Below are 21771 nucleotides of genomic sequence, written 5' to 3'. Positions count from 1 at the left end.
CATGAACAACTTTGTCTTGACTTCAACTAGAATGCCCTTTGTGGATAGAGTAGGAAGTTATGGCTCAGATGCTGTTGATTGAGCACATTATTTCTATTAATCCATGCTTATTCACATTCCCATTCTGATACATCTAAACTCAACACTCCAGGCATAAAACTTTCATTTACTTTTGAAAACAGAATACATTTGTTTTCATCAAAGTTCTTTTTAAAAAAAATTTAGATATTGATAGACCTTTATTTTATTCCTTTATTTATATGTGGTGGTAAGAATCAAACCCAGTGCCTCACACATGCTAGGCAAGCACTCCACCATTGAGACACAACTCCAGACTCCAAGATTCTTATTTTCACTGTCTCTGTTGCATTTATGATTGGTTTCTTTATGGCTGATTATGCATGAAATGTAAATGGTTACATGTCTCTAAGCAGGGGTTTGGAGGTGATAACAGAATTCTGGGGTTGGATTAGATTGGAGCTCTCAGGTTTTATGGAAGTACTAACTCATGTCTATTAGTCTATATTTCTCTAGCCCATGGAGTTACAAGAAAACCCTTTGCATTTAGCTCATCATTCACAGTCTACAAATGAAGTACATATGCCAAGGATGAGCAGCAGTCTAAGGGCTCCCTTCATGCAGCTCAAGGACCATAGATTCCCCTGGAAACTGGGGATTGAAGTTTTCCTCTCAGAAGGTTGTCTAGGAAGTGAGAGGATAACTGGATTGGAAAAACCTGAGGAATTATATGTGCAAAGTTTGAAGAGGGCAGAGTTGAACATTCTTCTGTTTGGGACATCTGTTCCAAAATAGTGAGCTTTTTGATTTCAAATTCATAATGCTCATAACATTCGATGAATCTCATACCTCAATAGATTCCCCATCTTGTCCTCCTCCCTTCCCATGATCTGATTTCTCTACCCTCCAGATCTTCCAACTATTACTGTAATTTGATATACATATACATGTATCATTGTGGATGATTTGATTTACTAATGTACTGTGGTATATGTGTACATGGAAATAGCATAATAAGGTAGGATTCTTTTCCCAGTTACTTCCCCATGCCTTCTATTATTTCCTCCTTCCTTCCACTTGATTCTTTTCATCTACTCTTCCAGTCTTCCTTGTATCAAATATTCTTATGATAATTATATCCTAGAGAACAAAAGGAACTTTTCTGCATACTGTATCCAATGACATGAACTAAGTGATGATTAGCATTAAAAAGAAATGCTAAAACAAATTTAAATAAAATGCATTTGAAAATATTTATGTCAATTTGGATGCATTCATGGAATCTCATAAAATACTTGGAAATTTAGAATACAGAGTGTTGTGAGAAAATGTTTGAGTAGTAAAGATCCTCCATCTCCAATAGAAACATAAACAATTACAATCTGGTGAATTGTCACTGTAAAAATTCTATTAACAGTCAGGTGTATAGAGCATCAAAGAAAGCACACTATGAAAAAAATGAGATTCTAAATATTAGAAAATTTCAGCGTGTTTTTGCCTGCGATTGCCAAAGCTGTGTCACACATTGTCAAAATGTGTGTTGATAGAACAACTATTCAGAAAATTAGCAAGAATATGGAAGAACTAAACAAACTTGTTATATAGAACGATGATGATTTGATAAATCAACATTAAGAAGAAAGCTGCACCCATCTGTGGCAAAATGCAATTTTTTAGTACCTAAGGGACATCCGCTAATACAGACCATACCCTAGATCATAAAATAAACCTCAACCAATCCAAATAAAATCATATATCATGTGTTCTTTGACCTCAGTGAAATTAAACTAGAAATAACATAATGATAACATCAAAATCTTCATTCACTTGAAAGCTAGACAACACACTTCAAAATAATTTATTCAGAGACTATACAAAAGTAAAACAAAAGTATGTAGAGTGAAAACAATTGTACAATTAATCAATATTTGTGGGACACAGCTAAAGCAGTACTTAGAGGGAAATTTATGGTACTAAGTGCATATATTAAGGAAGAGAAATGTCTTCAATCAACAATCCAAGTTCTCACATCAAGAACCTAGGAAAAAGAAAAACAAAATAAATCCAAAGCCAACACAAGGGAAAGAATATTATGTTCCATAATATGTTAAAGGAAAAACCTAGGCAGAAGTAATCATTGAAACTTATGTGCAGTTTGGAAATAAACACTATGCTTACAATATTTCATTTCCAGATGTTTGTGAGGCCTACCTATTCAAATATTAAGTTACTTCTGATATCAATATCTGGTAGTATAAGCCATTCCAGAGTTGACCAGTCTTTCTTCTTATTGGCATGACCTTTTATAGTCATTAATTACTTTCATTCAATCTATGGTCAAACATGTGGTCCTGAGAACCATCTTGTCTCAAATGTTTTCATGTATTTTTATCTCTCACGCACTAATGTTGTCATGCTGTTGCCATCATTTATATATTCTTGGATGAATATTATTATTACTCCAATCCTCCACCCCCAGAAAAACATTATAGAACACAGGGATACTCACATGGGAGCCCCCAACCAAGTCGTTCTAATGTGGTATTGACTAGTACTGGTTCGCAGCCCCTTTTCCACAGATACCACATGCTAATGGACGTGGACATGGAATTAACAAGAAAGACCCAAATACTAATTTGGAGAAAAAGGGAGGTTGGGGAGATGACAATTTTGGTCAAGAAAACCTAGTGAAAAAGGATTGATTTTTTTTTTTTTTTTTTTAGATTTCACATTTCCAAACTTGCCTAGATGTTGAGCTACTTGATATAATCCTAAAACCTTGTAAGATCTTAAGTTTTATTTCAGACCAAATGAGTATTAGTGTTTGAGATGGAGATTTAAGTTTAATTTAATAGGTCTATTTAAATAGACGCACAATATCTAGTTCTAATTATCGATACATTTTTCCTAGATGGTCCATGAATAGATCAATAGGTGAAACTGAGAGGCGTCACCCAGCAGCAGGTCCGTTACAGTAGAAATGTAGAAAGAATGAGAAGAGTCTGACCAACTTTTACTTACTATATTAGTTAATGAAATCTGAATACATCAGTGTTAATGGGAAATTAACAGAGGAAAGATGAGATGCCCAATAATTGCGACTCTGCTGGATCTGTAATTTCATACTTGTAGATGTAATAGAAGCCACAAAGAAAGATACTTACTTAGCAAGGAATAGTTAATATTAAGTCATGTTAACTACCTCAAGTACAGTCTAGGTCGGTAGGAATTCTTAGGAGTTGAATATACCAAGAACCTGGAAAGCTTCATTTGTCTGAATGAACAATGACCTATGACATTAACATATCTCAAGCAGAAAGTTAAACTAAGAGAATGAAAGGAGTGTACCAAGAATGGGTAGTAGTAAGGATGGGAGCAGCCTTAGAAGGCCACATTTTACAGATGTGGTTTCCACCTGGTATCTGAGATGAACACTTGGAATTTCTAGAGCTTGTGATACACATATTCAAATTCCCTATCAAAACCCAGAAAGATCTCAAATAAAAAACTCAGCACTAAATTTTCCTTTAATACATATATGTAGTATTCATTTTTCTAATAGCATAATTTGGAAACTCATCGTTAGTTGCCCAAATTATCACTTTGGATCTATTTTCTCATATCTTCAATCAAGATGAATTGAATTTTCTGGGTCTCTACAAACAAAAGCATCCTATCCTAGGGTTTCTCAATTTTGAAAAAAATTCAGTAGTTTATGCAACAATAAAAGCACCTTTTGCCTTTTTAGTTATTGATCTTTATAATGTCTCAATATGGTTCTCACTTAGGAAAATAAGGCTTCATAAATTTAGTATTTTCTCTTTGTGAGTATTTAATGTTCTGAAAGATTTCCATAGATTGGAGAATATGAAAACAGTCCATTGATCATCAGACTTTTCCCTAGCTTGGTATCTACATGACATCTGTCCTTATCATTTCAAGAAAAGTGTGATAATCCTCTGTTGATATTTACATTTTCTGTATTTCCAATTGGACATTAAAATCCCAAGGGAGGAGCCATCTGCTTTCCACGTGGAGCCCTTGTTAAGCTGCTGTGATGGTCATCAGGGATGTGCATGGCAGGCCAAGGTGAATGGAACACAAAATTTGGGAAGAGTGTGTCTCAGTGGAAACAAGAACTGATCAAGAGAGTGGCCACCCAAGGTCTTTGTTCTGAACTTTGAGATGATATGTTCTTCTTTTAATATTTGCCAACCATTATCAAAGTTGACACTGTCTCAATATAATTGCTTTTAAAAATTAAAGAGTTGGGCTCACGTCTTTCCTGATGTTTGGAAGCAAACATATGTATATAATCCAGGAATAAATATTTTTGGTCTTGCTTTTAATACAAAAATATTCACTTCTTCATATGGTAAAATATCACAGTGTAGAAATTGTCAGATATATTTTAGACACAGAAGAGCTGTTTAGATTTCATCATTTGTAAATCAAAGAATTGTTCATGTCTATTGAAAAAAATTTTTATATAATATAGATGTTAATATATGGTCATAATGTTTTATTTCTGTAATCTTACCATTTCACATTTTTGTGATTATTTTGACTTACAAATCTACCCACCAAAACCAAGGTTCTATAAAGAAACAGAGTTCACCATGGATTTTGTTGAGGTTGTTGACTAGTGTATCTGTTGGGTGTGGAGAAAGGGCTTTCTGGCCCTGTGTCCAGGACATTCAGGGAGAGTTTTGGTCACAATGTCCCATGTCCAAGTGGACTACCTGGAGCCCTGGAGCAATACAAATATTATCTCAAAGAGAAGACACATGGTGACAATGTCCAGAGATTTCAAACAAGGTAAAGTTAGGACACACCATAATCCAAGTTTGTGTTTCACAGAAGGTGATAGACAGAATTTTAACAGTTAATCGCAACCCAATAGAGAAGACTGTGGGTTCTCAGAGAGGTAGAGGCACTGAACAAAAGCAGTTTGAGAGAGGCTGTTTTCCTCCAGGAAATTCATTTCTGTTTAATTTTCAGGGTAAGAGATTTTTACCTTTTACAAGTAAATACTTTTGTTATAATTCAAAAGAGAAATATTAAATGCTGGGAACTGAAAAACATACTGAAGCTTTAACAATCACTGGGAATCCAAACTTTCAGAAAGTTCATAAGCCTTCTTTTGCATCTTGCAAAATATTTTCCAAGAGTTGTCATTAATTTATTCCTCACTAAGCAGCATGATATAGCACTATTTTTTGGTGCACACTTCTCAGGACTGCACACTCATCAAAAATGGACATTTTGGTTACAAAGCAACATAAGATTTGTAAAATATTTTGCAAATGAGAAAGTTAAAAATAATCATCTTTTGCCATTTTAACCTTTGATTATTCTTTGAGTGTCAGAGTTTGAATAATACTGAACCATTCTTCTAAATTCTGTGTTTTTCAGTGTGGCCTAACATAGTTCACTTTATCAAATAATGTGTGATAGAGAAGGGAATTTGTCTTAAAACCAAAACCACAAGAGAATAGGATCTGTGTAAGGAGAAGAGCTTCACTATTTATATAAGTAAGCAATTATTTGAAATTATGAAAGTGACAAAAAGTCCAGAGGATTAAAAAGCTTGTCAGAGAGTCAGAGTTCAGAGAGAATAAGAAATTACAGTTTGTTGTCTTTCCTTTTTTATCCTGCATCTTTTACATATATATTATGTTGGTGGTTATAATATATTCCCTTCTTTTTCTACTGAATTAAAAGTCCCTATTTCTATACTTAATAAATCTTATTCATAAACATTTGTGCTTCATTTTGAATTGTTCAAATATTCCATTTTTTCAGTGCATAAAATTTTACACAGGTATGCTAAAGGTCAGAATATTTTAAGATTTTCTAATTTTTAACGGATAATGTTGAACAAGGTTATAAATAGCATGAAATGTCTTAATTTTGCATCCTAGTTATTGATAGTTTTCTTGAAGTAATCTAACATGTGAAAGGTGTAACTAACTTTAACCAATAGTTGCCTATGGCAAAATGATTTCCTGTGACTGTAATCATTTGACTTACACTGAACAGAATGTCATAGTAAGTGCAGATTTTACTGCACATGTGTTAGAACTGAATCCTCTCGGGACTCTGTAGTCAAATTATGGAAAATATTTTACCAATGGGAAAATTAAAAAGGCTAATTTTGTTCATTTTAACATATCATTTTTGTTCTTAAACTCCAAAAATGCTCCAAAAAAACTTTTCAAAACATTCTGTGTGTTTTTCTTCCTGGTGTGTTATAGCTAATCACTTCTAGTAATGCATGATCAAGAAGGGCTTTATCATGACCAAAAGAAAAAATGAAAACCCAAAACCACAAAACCCAGAAATACAAAAAAAATAGGGACGTGAGATCTCCAGCTTGACAAATGATCAATACTGGTTCGATCTCTTATTGTAACCCTGGATCACATTTTACAGAGTAAATTTCCTAAACACTATCACACTCTTATCACTGTGTAGTAATTTACATAAAATTGTTCCAAATGAAATAAGAGGAGAACTGGTTCCAATTTTCTTCTCACATATCAACTATTTCTTTAATCTCATTCCATTTATAAAATATTGCCTAATCATTAGATAGCAAGTACATTTGACTAAACATTATATAAGTAATTTGTGTTGTGAAATCCAGTTACATCTGCCCTGTGAAGGCAGAAGAAGGAGCAGAACCTGCTTAGATTGAGGAGAGACAGCAATGAATTCCAAACATCAGTATGTGGAGCTCAGTGATGGCCACTTCATTCCTCCAATGGGCTTAGGCACCTACAAACTTCAAGAGGTAACAGTTGTATCTTGGGTTGAGGGTTCAAAAGAAAGCAGATAAAGGATGAATGGAATCCAATCTGGGCTGTCAAATTTCTTCCTTCCTGTGGACTCTGGGGTCTCATGTGTTTCTTTCTCTAGCTTAAATATTCCAATGACAGGACAGACAGTGGTCAGACATGGTTCTACACCAGCTTCTGATGGTGTGGACACTCATTGAGTGTTCTGGTCACTGCCCTCACCACCACGTTTCAGTGTATTTACCAACTTGGTAGAAAAAAATGAAAGTCAGCCAAATGATTTGCAGTGGGACTGGATTCTCTCTTAAATTCTGTACTTCAGGAAATCTTTTTAATTTCCAAGATGGCAAGGTCTAGACACATATGTGTAGCAAAATGTACTGGAGATGAGAAGTAGAGAATAAATGACCGGGAACACTTCCTTTCCAATTTTAAGTAGCTTTTAACATCTCAAAGAAAATGTTGAACTTTGGCTGAGTAGAATTTTTCATGTGCTCTCAACAGCAGGAAATATACCTTAATGTATAATATTACATCCTCATAAGTAAAACTGGGACCTAACAAGGGTATATGGGAATTATTGGTCATCATTCATGTATGTTATATTGACAGATAAACCTCTGAGCTGGAATGAGCTAAGTTCAGTAGACTGGAACAAATTTCAGATCCCATTATCATCCTCTGATCACTTAATTGTGTGCCAAAAGAGACTAGTTTCCTGAAGTTTGAATTTAAACTTTTTTCCTCTGTAAGATTTAAGGAAACATGCAGAGAGCAATTGAGAAGGCCCTGACAAAATTTGGTTTCATTGTCAGGTGAAATGACATGGAGGGGACAATTAGGATTTCAGCCCAATCCAAGTGCCTTCAGAGCTAAGAAATTCAGGACTAGGATCAATCCGCAGAGGGTGAGAGGGCCCAGGATCCCATTCATTTTGCTTTCATGGAAAAAGAAATTTTCTGAAAACGTTACAACAGAAAAGAGCATGTTTGATCAGCATGCTTGAATAAAATGTCTGCTTTTTATTCTTTAAAAATAAGCCTTGAAATCATCATCCAAATTGTAGATCTTGCAATAATTGTCAATTTCATTCTTATTATATTTATCACAAAAGAAAGAGATTTCGCTTTAAGGGCTGATGCTTATGTGAATAATTACTTACAGGATGAGTATGCTTCCTTATTTGTAAGTCTATATCCTTAGAGTATACATTTCTTTCCAGTCAGTGTTTAGTTCTATCACATAGAGATATGATATTTTTAAAATATTTTTGTTGTTAATGGATCTTTTATTTATTTAAATGTCATGCTGAGTATCAAACTCAGGGTCTCACACATGCCAGGGGAGTACTCTACCTCTGAACCACAACACCTGTTCCTAGAGATATGATTTTGTGCCAGAGTTGACATGGCATGCTGGTCTTTTTTCAAGAGCCTGTTTGCAATCTTGCCCATGAATGGCATGGAGACTTTGTTTTTCACTTTTTTACAACACATGAGGATGAGGGTTGTTGGTAAATGGTACAAACAGTGGAGATTATTTATGTATTGTGCAATCATGTTCACAGTCCAGTTGTTTCAGGGCAGTGGGATAGGTTGCTGGAGGACCAGAGACAATACGTGGAGACTGCATACAGGCATATGTCCTTCCTGAGGATGGCTTATGGGGAGGATCCAGCAGTGATAGGCTGAACAGACAGCACCTCCCTCTCACACACTGCCATGCCAAGCAGGGCTTCCTCTTCCTCATGGCCTTTGGTCCAGTGGAAGCTCGCTGCTTGAGTGACAATTACCCTTTCCACAGTGCCCTCAGTTCCATTCCAGTTACCAGGAAAAGAGAAACTTTAACATACAATTTTTAAATTCATTTTTCTTTTTTTTAGTTATATCTGACCATAGAGTTTATTTTGAAAGATTTATACAACCATGGAGTGTGTCTTATTCTAATTATAAACCCAATTTGTGGATAGATACGATGTGGAGATACACTGGTATTTTTACATACAGGCAGAGAAAAGTTACATCACATTATTCCACTCTTTCCTACTCCTATTTCCCCTCCCGTCCTTTCATTGCCCTTTTTCTAATTCTCTAAAATTCTAATGTCCCTCTCCCTTCCCCTCTTTTGTGTGTTAACATTCATATATCAGAGAAAAAATTCAACCTTTGTTTTTTGAGACTGGATTATTTCATTTAGCATGATAATTTCAAGGTCCATTCATTCATTTATTGATAAATGTCATAAAGTCACTCTTCTGTAAGTCTGAGTAATACCCCATTTTGTGTATGCATATATATTTATACATATATAATATATGTAGTATATAATACATTATATATACATGCATATATATAATATATAAAATATTATATATAATCCCACATTTTATGTATCCACTCATATAATGAAATGCACCAAGTTTCATTCCATAATTTAGCATTTGTTAATTCAACTGCTATGAATACTGATGTGGCTTCATCATTGCAGTATGCTGATTTTAAGACCTCTGTATGTATATACTGAGAAATTAATTTATAATGGAAAAATGTACAATGCAATAATCTTAAATTTTCTATTCCTAATTTTTTGAGTAATTTACATACTGTTTTTCAGAAGTGTTGCACCAATTTGTAGTCCCAACTGTAATGTATGAGTGTACCTTTTCCCCCCTATCCTCGGCAACATTATTATTACTTGTATTATTGCTAGTTGTCATTCTGAATGTAGTGAGGTGAAATCTCAGTATAGTTTTCATTTGCATCTCTCTAACTTCTAGAGATTTGAACAGTTTTCATCTACTTTGAACCATTTATATCTTTTCTTTTGAGAAATATCTATTTCATTCCTTTCCCATGTATTCTTTGGGTTTTAGTTTTACTTACTGTTAATTTTTTGGAGTTCTTTGTATATTCTGTAAATTAATAACTTATCTTCAGTGTGAATGGCAAAGATTTTTTTTCCCATTCTGTAGGCTCAAAAGAGTGATTTTATATGCTAGGCTGCAGAAGCAGTGACATCATCAACATTCACTTGCTTTATTGGCTCATTGGAGTAACATCCCCAGGAGGTGTTATCCTCTCATAGTCGGGAAAAACATCTTTCCCAGGCAACTTTCACTTACCCTCATTTCCAGTGTGCACAAAAGAAAGTCTGGGTCCTTCAAGATAATATATATCTGGATGAGCAGGCCAGGCTTGCTCTCATAATTCTATAAGTGGCAGAAAGGGACATTCAGGGCAATAGTATTTTACTATCTTCCTTTTCTTTAGAATGATATGTCTAACTTCTTTTGGAGACTAGAATTGTGTTGGGTGCTAGCATAGGGTATCACATTAACCAGCCCCAATGAAAACTTTAGGAAATTATCTGAATAACTTTTCTTGTAGGAAATATTTTCCATGGGGTTTCAAAATTCAACATAGAGGGGATTTATTATATTCTGTGTGTCTTCACTGGGAGATTTATAGAACCTGGCACAGAATTTATACAATCATTCCATGAACTCTTCCCCTGAGTTAATTTTACTTAGTGACTGTGTCACATAAATTATTGCATGAATATCTGTATGCTGAGGCCTGTGAGTCCTTCCAAAATCTCACTAAAAGTGAGTTGCTTCTGGAGTCCTCTGATGAAAATGGACTAGAATTTCTGTGTCTGAAGAGGTTTCCTAAATGTCAGATTCTCATTACAAACTAGGAATAATCCAGAAAAATGGACTTGGGGTCATTACTGCAAATACTGATCTAACCACAATTCATGGGCAAAGTTGAGTTATGTAAGGTCACTGCTTATATTCATGACATCCAAATTTGCTCTTTGGATACTATCTAAGTCTAACATGGGAGATAAATAAGCAGTCAAAGTTCAGGGGACTAGCTGTTTATTACATAACTCAATATTCTGAAAAACACATTGGAATGTAATATTCCTTCCAGTTTAATGAATTATCCATTTTGCTCGCTATGAGTTACCACACTTAATATGTTTCTTTTTTTTTTTTTTTTTTTGGTGCTGGGGATTGAACCCAGGGCCTTGTGCTTATGAGGCAAGCACTCTACCAACTGAGCTACCTCCCCAGCCCCCTTAATATGTTTCTTTAAACACACTTTTGGTTATTCCTCTAGGTTCCTAATAGTAAGGTAACAGAGGCCACCAAAATAGCTATAGAAGCTGGTTTCCGCCATATTGATTGTGCTTATGTATACCAAGTAGAAGAGGAGGTAGGATTGGCTATTAGAAGCAAGATTGCGGATGGCACTGTGAAGAGAGAAGATATATTCTATACTTCAAAGGTATTGTATATACAGTGCAAAATTACTGCATGACTACTACAATGTGATATACAGAATTAGAAATTATGTTAGGTGATCAGTTGTGGATGGAATGTAGATATTGGAATAATGTTTATTCACATATAAGATCCAGTTTCTGAAACAGAGCAAGAATGTGAATTCCTGCCCACAGTCTACAAATTTGTGAATTTATAGTTCCTTTAATTTTCTGATTCTCTAATCAGCAGTATGTTTTTTGTTGGTAGTGGAATCACATAGAATTATGACCACATAATGGATTCATTATCTCCTGGGTGATTTTTTAAAATATCATTCAATATATTTACTGTTACCTTTTCATTATCAAAGAACAATGTAGGCGAGCTCTCTGGGTACTAAAGTAGATGTTGCTAAAGTGTGTTTATTCATGTCTGGAACATATCCCAATAGTCAAAATGTTTTTCCCTTCTTATGTCAAAAATAGTTACAAATTCTTATGTCATGAAATGAATAGATGAGATAGACTAACAGTAACTTTGTAGTTTCTATGAAGCACTATTCAGAGATTCAATAATGTTATTTGTTAAAATTTTTATCACATGAGTAATTCCATAGTTCAGTTGGCTTAGTAATAATAATAAAAATATAATCCAGTTCACATGAATAGGTCCAATGACTGGAAACCCAAGACCTGAAGAGAATATCTCCCTGTGATCAACAGTTTCCAAGCAATTGACAAATAACTATCTCAATATGAAGTTCAATAAATTACAAAATATGGGTAATATATTAATCCAAATTTCCATCTTGAACCTCTGCAGCTATGGTCAACTTTTCATCAACCAGATCTGGTCCAGTCTTGTTTAGAAAGATCACTGGAAAAACTTTGCTTTAACTATGTTGATCTCTACCTTATTCATTTACCAATGGCAATGAAGGTAGGCAATTTGCATCATCAACCCAATTTAATTTCATGACCATCAATATCATGTATGGTTGAATTAAGATTCTATTATAAAATAATATAAACTTAATATGACTTATAAAAAATCCAAACTGTGGTTATATTCATGGTTATATATAATCTTCAGAAACATTTCTATGTGTTCGTCCTTTACATTTACATTATTGTTTGCTTGGTTTTGTCCTAGCCTTCTCCATTGGTCGTCTGTATTATTTTGAGTGAGTTGAATTTTCATGGTTATTAATATTTTATAGTGTCTCTCCATCTTCCAGGATCAAATCAATCTTGAATATAAACTTAAATGACCATCTTTGGTGCGCATACATATCCTTGATCCCATGTGTGTCCCGGTAGCTCTTGAACACTCTTCAGCCTCTGTCATCACTGAAATCCATTATTTCTGGAGAAGAAACACATACATCCACAAATTTCCCAGTGACACATTTACCCAGAAGAATATATAGAGAAAATAAAAGAAACATAAATTAACTAGCTACCCCATTATGTGTTTTGGAAAATCTCATTGAATCACATATATATATATATATATATATATACACACATATATATTTATTTAAACATATATATATGATTTGATGTAAGAGAACACAGAAAACAAAGCCCTGAAAGTTATTTCTTACATATCCATTTGTAAACATTTTGTAAATAGATGAATATAGAGTTTTGTTTTACTTATTTTATGGATATTTAGTGTCCCATTCCATAGGTACACCTAAGAATATTGCTCTGCATGGACATAGAATTCAGCAAGATTGCTATTATGATCACTTCTCTTCCAGACAGGGGAAGAGCTTTATCCAATAGATGAAAATGGAAGAATTATATATGACTCAGCAGATCTCTGTGCCATATGGGAGGTGAGTGATTGAAAGAGTAACTACACAGAAGAACAAGAGTGTGAGAGTTTATGCTTTCTGCTGAAATTTTGGTGCTTGACATCATTCTTTCAAAGAGGCTTTATTGTTGGAGTGGAGAGTGGGGAGGAATGCAACACAGGGAAATAGATACGAATTGATGACAGTGAGGATGTGCAACTCCTGCCTCCACGTGCAATAATGGCTGATTCCCTAAAGAGACACAGGATGCTTTTTCTGGGTGGAAAGAATTTGTGATATTCTCTTTACAATTTTTCTCCTAATCTTCTCCTCCTCCTCCTCCTCCTCCTCCTCCTTCTTCTTTTCCTGTTCTCCTTTTCTCCTCAGCATTCCACTTTAGTTTTTATTTTATTTTTTAAGTTTTTTCGAAGTTTATTTGTTCTAAATAGCTGTACATGGCATTAGAAGTCTTTTATAAATTTTGATAATATTACAGATAAATGAAGTGTAACTGCTCATTTTTCTGAATATACATATTGCAGGATCACATCAGTCATGCAGTAGTAAATGTACATGAGATAATAATGTCTGTTTCACTCTATCACTCCTTTCCCATACCCCTTCTCCCCTCACTCCTGTGTACCTAATATAAAGTAACTCTTTACGTACCTATTCTCCCCACTTATTGTGAATTAGTATCCACATATCAGAGAAAATATTCACCCTTGGGTTTTTTGGGTTTAGCTTATTTCACTTAGCATCATATTTCTCTAACTTCATCCATTTTTCAGCAAATGACAGTATTTCATTATTCTTTAAAGATGAGTAATATTTCATCATATATTTGTATGCATATATATAGATAGATATACATATATCACATTTTCTTTATTCATCTGTTGAAGGGCATCTAGGTTGGTTTCATAGTTTAGTTATTGTTAATTGAGCTGCTATGACCTATAATGTGGCTATTTTACTGTAGTATGTTGATTTCAAGTCCTTTGGGTATAAACAAAAGAGTGAGACAACTGGGTCAAATTTTTGATCCACTCCAAGATTTCTGAGGAATCTTCATACTACTTTCCATATTGGTTGCACGAATGTACATTCCTACCAGCAATGTATGAATGTATGAACATTCTCACCAACATTTATTGTTGCTTTTATTCTTGATAATTGCCAATCTAATTGGAGTGAGATAAAATCTTAGAGTCGTTATGATTTCCATTTCTGTAATTTTAGAAATGTTGAAAATTTTTCTTATATTTGCTTATCAATTGTATATTTATTTTGTGATTTGTCTGTTCAGTTCCTTAGCCCACTTATTGACTTGGTTATTTGTTGTTTTTCTTTTTTGGTGTTAATGTTTTTTGAGATTTTTATATATCCTTAAGATTAATTTTTTATCTGAGGTTCCTGTGGTAATGATATTCTCCCACTCTGTAGGCTCTATCTTTAAATTATTGATTGTTTCTTTGCTGAAAAGAAAAGCCAAACGTGTCATTCTTGATTTAACTTCTTTGGCTTTAGGGTTCTTGTTATGGAAATCAGTTCCTAGGCTGGCATGGTGAAGATTTGGGCCTACTTTATCTTCTAGCAGTCAAGGAATCTCTGTTCTAGTACCTAAATCTTTGATCCACCATGGTTTGAACTTCTTGCAGGATGAGAGATAAGGGTTTAATTTCAATTCTTTACATGTGGCTGTCCATTTTTCCCAGCACCATTTTTTGAATTAGTATCTTTTCTCCAGTGAAGGTTTTTTGGCACCTTAGTCCAGTATGAGACACCTGTATTTATGTGCATATGTCTCTGTGTCTTCTATTCTGTACCTTGGTCTACGTGTCTGCTTTGGTGTCAGTACCATGCTGTTTTTATTACTCTAGCTCTGTAGCATAGTTTAAGGTCTGGTATTGTGATGCTTTCTGCTTCAATTTTCTAAGGATTGCTTTGGCTATACTGGATTTCTTATTTGTTCAAATAAATTTCATGATTGCTTTCTTTTTTTATGAAAAGAGAAATTGCAATACATTTATATAAAGCTTTTGATAGTATGGCCATTTTGACAATATTAATTCTTCCTATCCAGGAACATGGAAGGTCTTTCCATCTTCTAAGTTCCTCTTTAATTTCTTTTGTTAGTGTTCTGTAATTTTCATTGTAGTGGTCTCTCACCTTGTGGTAGATTGATTCCCAACTATTTTACTTTAATTTTTGTGGTAATTGTGAATGGGAGAATGTTCTTTATTTCTCTTTCAGAGGATCCATTACTGATGTATAGGAACGTGTTTGATTTATGGGTACTGATTTTATATCCTGCTAGTTTGCTGAATTCATTTATTAGTTCTACAATGTTTTGGGTGGAATTTTTTGAATCTCCCAAATATAGAAATATATCACTGGCAAATAGTGATAGTTTGAGTTCTTCTGTACCTATTTGCATACCTTTAATTTCTTCCTCTCTCTAATTGATCTGTCTAGATTTTCAAGTACAAGGTTGAAAAAAAGTGGTGAAAGAGGGTATCCTTGTCTTGTTACAGTTTTTAGAGTGAATGTTTTCAAGTTTTCTCCATCTAGATTATGTTGACCTTGGATTTAGCATATATGGCTTTTGTAATGTTGAGGCATGTTCCCACTATCCCCAGTTTTTTTAGAGTTTTGAACATGAAGGGGTACTGTATTTTTTCAAATGCTTTTTCTGCATCTGTTAAGTTGATCATGTGATTCTAGTTTTTAGGTCTATCAATATGATGAATTATATTTTTTGATTTCCTTATGTTGAACCAAACCTGCATCCCTTGATGAGTCCTACATCATTGTGGTTCACTATCTTTTGAATATGTTTTTGTATGCAAGTTGCCAGAATTTTACTGAGAATTTTTGCATCTGTATTCTTGAGGAACATTGGTCTGCATTCTTTGCTTTATGTGTCTTTGTCTGCTTTTCACACCATCATAGAATGAGTTTAGAAGTGTTCCCTCCTTTTCTATTTCATGGAATAATTTAAGGAGTATTGTTCTTAATTCTTCCTTGAAGGTCTTGTAGAACTCTGCTGAGAATCCATCTGGTCCAACGCTCTTGTTAATTGGAAGGCTTTGAATGGTGTTTTCTATTTCATTACTTGAAAATATTCGGTTTATATTGTGTATGACCTTCTGATTCATTTTAGGTAGGTCATATGTCACCAGAAATTTGTCAATGTTCTCAATATTTTCTATTATATTGGAGTTTAAATTTTCCTATTAGATTCTAATAATCTTTTGTACTTCAGTTATGTTCATTGTGATGTTTCTTTTTCATCACATATTTCAGTAATTTGTATTTTCTTTCTTTCTCTTTGATAGTGTGGCAGGTGTTTATAAATTTCATTGAAATTTTTTCAATGAAACAACTCTTTGTTTTCTCAATTATTGCAATAGATTCTTCAGTTTTAATTTCATTGATTTTAGCTCTGATTTTAATTATTTCCTGTATTTTACTGTTTGTGTTGTTGATTTTTTCTTCTTTTTCTAGGACTTTGAGATGTAATATTAGGTTATATATTTGTTGACTTTTTATTGTTTTTTTTTTTTTTACTTTTAGCATTAAGCATGGGTTTTTAAAATTATTTATTTTTTATTTTTACAGACTGCATTTTGATTCATTGTACACAAATGGGTATATAATTTCATTTCTATGGTTGTACATGATGTAGATTCAGGTCATTTGGGTAATCATACATGTATATAGAGTAACGATGTCTGTCTCATTCCACAATTTTACATAACCCCCTCTCATTTCTTCTACATTGTCTAAAGGTTTCCATTCTTCTCTCATTCCCCACTCTCCAACCCCATTACATATGTTCATCCACTTAAGTTTCCTCTATCTACTCTCTTCACAGAATACCAGAGGATTTGGTGTGTTGTATTGTTATTCTCATTGACCTCTAAGTATTTTTTTCATTTCTTTTACTATCCATTTGTTCCTCACTAGTGCATTATTGAGTCTCCATGTTTCAGAGTATTTTCTAGTTTTGTGTTTGGTTTATTTGTAATTTCAGTCCACTATGATCTGATACAACACAGGGCATTATATCATTTTTTTTTTTTTGTATTTGCTAAGTGTTGCTTTCTGGCAAATGATATGCTCTATTTTAGGAAAATATTCATGTGCTGCTGAAAAGAAAAGTGTATTCACTTGCCCATGGATGAAATATTCCATATATGTTTGCTAAGTCTAAATTATTGATTGTATTATTTAGTTCTACAGTTTCTTTCTTTAGTTTTATTTAGAAGATCTGCCCAGTAATGTGAGAGCTGTGTTAAAATCACATGGTATTATCTTTTTATAGTCTATTTAATTTTTGATATTTAAAAGTTTGTTGTTTGACATACATAGATACTCCATTATTTGGAGCACAAATATTTAGAATTGTTATATCTTGCTGCTGTATAATTTCCTTCAGTAGAATGAAATAAATTTCTTTGTCATTCCTGATTAACTTTGACTTGGCTATCACTTTTTCTGATATGATGATGGAAACCATTGCTTGTGTTTTTTTCTCCAACCACTCTTATCCCTCTATACAGTCTCTCCTTCCTCCATTCTTGTTCCCTACCCATCCCCCATATGTGTCATCATCTGCTTATCAGCGAAATCATTTTTCCTTTGGTTTTTTGAGATTGACTTATCTCACATTGCATGATAATATCCTGTTTCATCCATTTGCCTGCAAATGCCATAATTGTATTATCCTTTATGGCTGAGTAATATTCCATTGTAAACATATATCACAGTTTCTTTATCCATTCATCAGTAAAAGGACATCTAGGTTGGTTACACAATCTGACTATTGTGAATTCAGCAGCTATGAACATTGATGTGTCTGTATCTCTGTAGTATGCTGATTTTAACGCCTTTGGGTATAGGGCAAGAAGTGGGATTGCTGGGTCAAATGGTGGTTCCATTCCAAGCTTTCTGAGGAATCTCCACACTGCTTTCCAGAGTGGCTGCACTAATTTGCAACCCCACCAGCAATGTATGAGTGTACTTATTTCCCCACATCCTCGCCAACACCTATTGTTGCTTGTATTCTTGATAGTCGCCATTCTAATTGGGGTGAGATGGAATCTTAGGGTATTTTTGATTTGCATTTCTCTTATTACTAGAGATTTTGAACATTTTTTCTTATATCTGTTATTGCTTGTAGATCTTCTTCTGTGAAGTGTCTGTTCATTTCCTTAGCCCATTTGTCATTTGGGTTATTTGTATTCTTGGTGTAGAGTTTTTTGAGTTCTTTATATATTCTGGAAATTATTGCTCTATCTGAAGTAAGAGTGGCAAAGATTTTCTCCCACTCTGTAGGTTCTCTATTCACATTACTGATAGTTTCCTTTGCTGGGAGAAAGCTTTTTAGTTTGAATCTATCCCAGTTATTGATTCTTGCTTTTATTTCTTGTGCAATGTGAGTCCTGATAAGGAAGTCTGATCCTAAGCTGACATGTTGAAGATTTGGAACTACGTTATCTTCTATAAGATGAAAGGTTTCTGGTTTGATTCTCAGGTTCTTGATCCATTTTGAGTTGAGTCTTGTGCAGCAAGAGAGATAGGGGTTTAGTTTCATTCTGCTACATATGGATTTCCAGTTTTCCCAGCACCATTTGTTGAAGAGGCTATCTTTTCTCCATTGCATATTTTTGGCACCTTTATCTAGTATGAGAAAAATTGCACTTATTTGGGTTTTTGTCCATGTTCCCTATATGTTCTATATTCTGTAACATTGATCTGCCTGTCTATTTTGGTACCAATACCATGCTGTTTTTGTTACTATTGCGTGTATTATAGTTGAACTTCTGGTATTGAGATTCCCCCTGCTTCACTCTTCTTACTAAGGATTGCCTTAGGTATTCTGAGTTTCTTATTCTTCCAGATAAATTTCATGATTGCTTTATTTCTGTAAGGTACATCATTGGGATTTTAATTGGAATTGCATTGAATCTGTATAGCACTTTTCGTAGTATGGCCATTTGACAATCTTAAGTCCGCCTATCCAAGAACATGGCAGATCTTTCCATCTTCTAAGGTCTTCCTCAATTTCTTTCTTCAATGTTTTATAGTTTTCATTGTAGAGATCTTTTACCTCTTTGGTTAGTTTGATTCCCAAGTATTTTTTTTTTGAGAGGCTATTACAAATGGAGTTGCTTTCCTCATTTCCCTTTCAGATGTTTCATTGCTTGTGTATGAAAATGCTTTAGATTTTAGATTTATGCATGTTGATTTTAAAGCCTGGTATTTTGATGAACTCATTGATGATGTCTAGAAATTTTTTTGAGGAGTTTTTTGGATCCTCTAAATATAGAATCATGTTTCAGCAAATAGTGACAACTTAAGTTCCTCTTTTCCTATTCCTATCCCTTTAATTTCTTTAGTCTATCTAATTGCTCTGGCTAGTATTTCAAGAATGATGTTAAATAGAAGTGGTGAAAGAGGGTATCCCTGTCTTGTTCCATTTTGAGAGGAAATGCTTTCAGTTTATCTCCATTGAGAATGATGTTGGCTGTGGGCTTAGCATAGATAACCTTTACAATGTTCAGGTATGTTCTTACTATTCGTTTTTTTTCTAGTGTTTTGAACATGAAGGGGTGTTGTATTTTGTTGATCGTTTTTTCTGCATAAATTGAAATAACCATATGATTCTTATCCTAAAGTCTATTGACATGATGGTTTATGTTTATTGATTTACAGATGTTAAACCATCCTTGCATTCCAGGGATGAACCCCACTTGATCGTGGTGCACAATTTTCTTAATATGTTTTTGGATACGGTTTGCCAGTATTTTGTTAAGGATCTTTGCATCTATATTCATCGAGGATATTGGTCTAAAATTTTCTTTCCTTGATGTGTCTTTGCCTGGTTTGGGTATGAGGGTGATATTAGCTTCATAGGATGAGTTTGGTAGGATACGCTCCTTTTCTGTTTCCTGTAATACTTTGAGAAGTATTGGAATGAGTTCTTCTTTGAAGGTCTTGTAGAACTTGGCTGAGAATTCATCTGGTCCTGGGCTTTTCTTGGATGGTAGGTTTTTAATGTCTTCTTCTATTTCATTGCTTGATATTGATTTATTTAAATTGTGTATGTTCTCCTGGTTCAGTTTGAGAGGAGCATATGTCTCTAGAAATTTTTCAATGTCTTTGGTAGTTCCTATTTTGTTGGAATACAGATTTTCAAAGTAGTTTCTCATTGTGTTCTGTATCTCATTGGTGACTGTTGTGATATTTCCTTTTTCATCATGAATTTTAGTAATTTGGGTTTTCTCTCTTCTCTTTTTAGTGTGACTAAGGATCTGTTTATTTTGTTTACTTTTTCAAAGAACCAACTTTTTGTTTTGTCAATTTTTTGAATTGTTTCTTTTGTTTCAATTTCATTGATTTCAGCTCTGATTTTAATTATTTCCTGTCTTCTACTACTTTTGCTGTTATTCTGGAATGTGCTTCATGCAATGAATTTTCCTCTTAGTCCCGCTTTCATAGTGTCCCAGAGATTTCAATATGTTTTATCATCATTCTCATTGGCCTCTAAAATTTTTTTATCTCCTCAGTGATGTATTGTGTTATCCATGGTTCATTTAATAGCATATTATTTAGTCTTCAGTTGTTGGAGTGATTTCTGTTTTCTATTTTTCATTGATTTCTAGTTTCATTCCATTATGATCTGATAGAACACAAGGCAGTAACTCTATTTTTTTGCATTTCCTAAGGGCTGCTTTGTGGCATAACATATGGTCTATTTTCGAGAAGGTTCCAAGAGCTGCTGAGAAGAAAGTGAATTCGCTTGTTGATGGATGGAATATTATAAATATGTCTATTAAGTCTAGGTTATTGATTGTGCTATTGAGTTCTATGGTTTCTTTGTTTGGTTTTTGTTTGGAAGATCTATCAAGTGGTGACAGCGGTATGTTAAAGTCACCCAGGATTATTGTGTTGTAGTCTATTTGATTCCTGAAATTGAGAAGGATTTTTTTGATGTACAGGGATGCACCATTGTTTGGGGAACAAATAGTTATGATCATTATGTCTTCCTGATTTATGTTTCCATTAAACTGTATGAAATATCCTTCTTTATCCTTTCTGACAAACTTTGGCTTGAAGTCCATTTTATTGGATATAAGGATGGAAACCCCTGCTTTTTTACTGAGTCCATGTGCATGGTAGTGTTTTTCCCATCCTTTCACCTTTAGTCTGTGGATGTCTTTTTCTATGAGATGAGTCTCTTGCAGGCAGCATATCGTTGAATCTTTCTTTTTTTCCATTCTGCCAGTCTGTGTCTTTTGATAGATGAGTTTAGGCCATGAATGTTCAGGGTTATTATTGAGATATGATTTGTATTCCCATTGATTTGGGCTTATTTTTGGTTTTTAACTTGGTTTGGTTTCTCCTTTGAGTGGATTTTACTCTAAGGTAGTTCCTTCCTTTGCTCACTACATTGTTGTTTTTCATTTCCTCCTCATGGACTATTTTGTTGAGAACTTTCTATAGCTCAGGCTTTCTATTTGTAAATTCTTTTAACTTTTGTTTATCATGGAAGGAATTTATTTCATCTTCAAATCTGAAGGTTAGTTTTGCTGGGTATAGGATTCTTGGTTGGCAACCATGTTCTTTCAGAGCTTGAAATATGTTGTTCCAGGTCCTTCTAGCTTTTAGAGTCTAGGATGAGAAGTCTGCTGTTATCCATATGGGTTTCCCCCATATGTAATCTGTTGCTTTTCTCTCACAGCCTTCAAAATCCTATCTTTATTTTTAATGTTAAGCATTATCATTATAATGTGCCTTGGTGTGGATCTGTTGTGATTTTGTGCATTTGGTATTCTGTAAGCCTCTTGAATTTGATTTTCCATTTCATTCTT

General features: G+C 34.0%; 1 protein-coding gene and 1 non-coding gene across 4 annotated transcripts in view; one reads left to right on the top strand and one right to left on the bottom strand.

Annotated features, from left to right (window-relative positions):
* Positions 1 to 6686: 6686 nt before the first annotated feature.
* The window catches only part of LOC124961646 (prostaglandin-E(2) 9-reductase-like), a 32663-nt gene continuing 17578 nt past the window's right edge, over positions 6687 to 21771 (top strand). For all 3 annotated transcript variants that reach the window (XM_047520496.1, XM_047520497.1, XM_047520494.1), the window contains exons 1-4: positions 6687 to 6814; positions 10943 to 11110; positions 11911 to 12027; positions 12854 to 12931. In XM_047520496.1, coding sequence (XP_047376452.1) covers positions 6731 to 6814; positions 10943 to 11110; positions 11911 to 12027; positions 12854 to 12931 — 447 coding nt within the window. In that variant the 5' untranslated portion in view covers positions 6687 to 6730. The remainder of the gene's footprint in view (positions 6815 to 10942; positions 11111 to 11910; positions 12028 to 12853; positions 12932 to 21771) is intronic.
* Positions 10825 to 10893, bottom strand: Trnam-cau (transfer RNA methionine (anticodon CAU)). The gene has a single exon. It is a non-coding gene; the product is annotated as a tRNA-Met (tRNA).

The sequence above is a fragment of the Sciurus carolinensis genome, chromosome 12 (genome assembly GCF_902686445.1).
Source record: "Sciurus carolinensis chromosome 12, mSciCar1.2, whole genome shotgun sequence".
Taxonomy (NCBI): domain Eukaryota; kingdom Metazoa; phylum Chordata; class Mammalia; order Rodentia; family Sciuridae; genus Sciurus; species Sciurus carolinensis.
The sequence above is the reverse complement of the archived record's forward strand: the minus strand, read 5'-3'. Positions and strand labels throughout refer to the sequence as shown.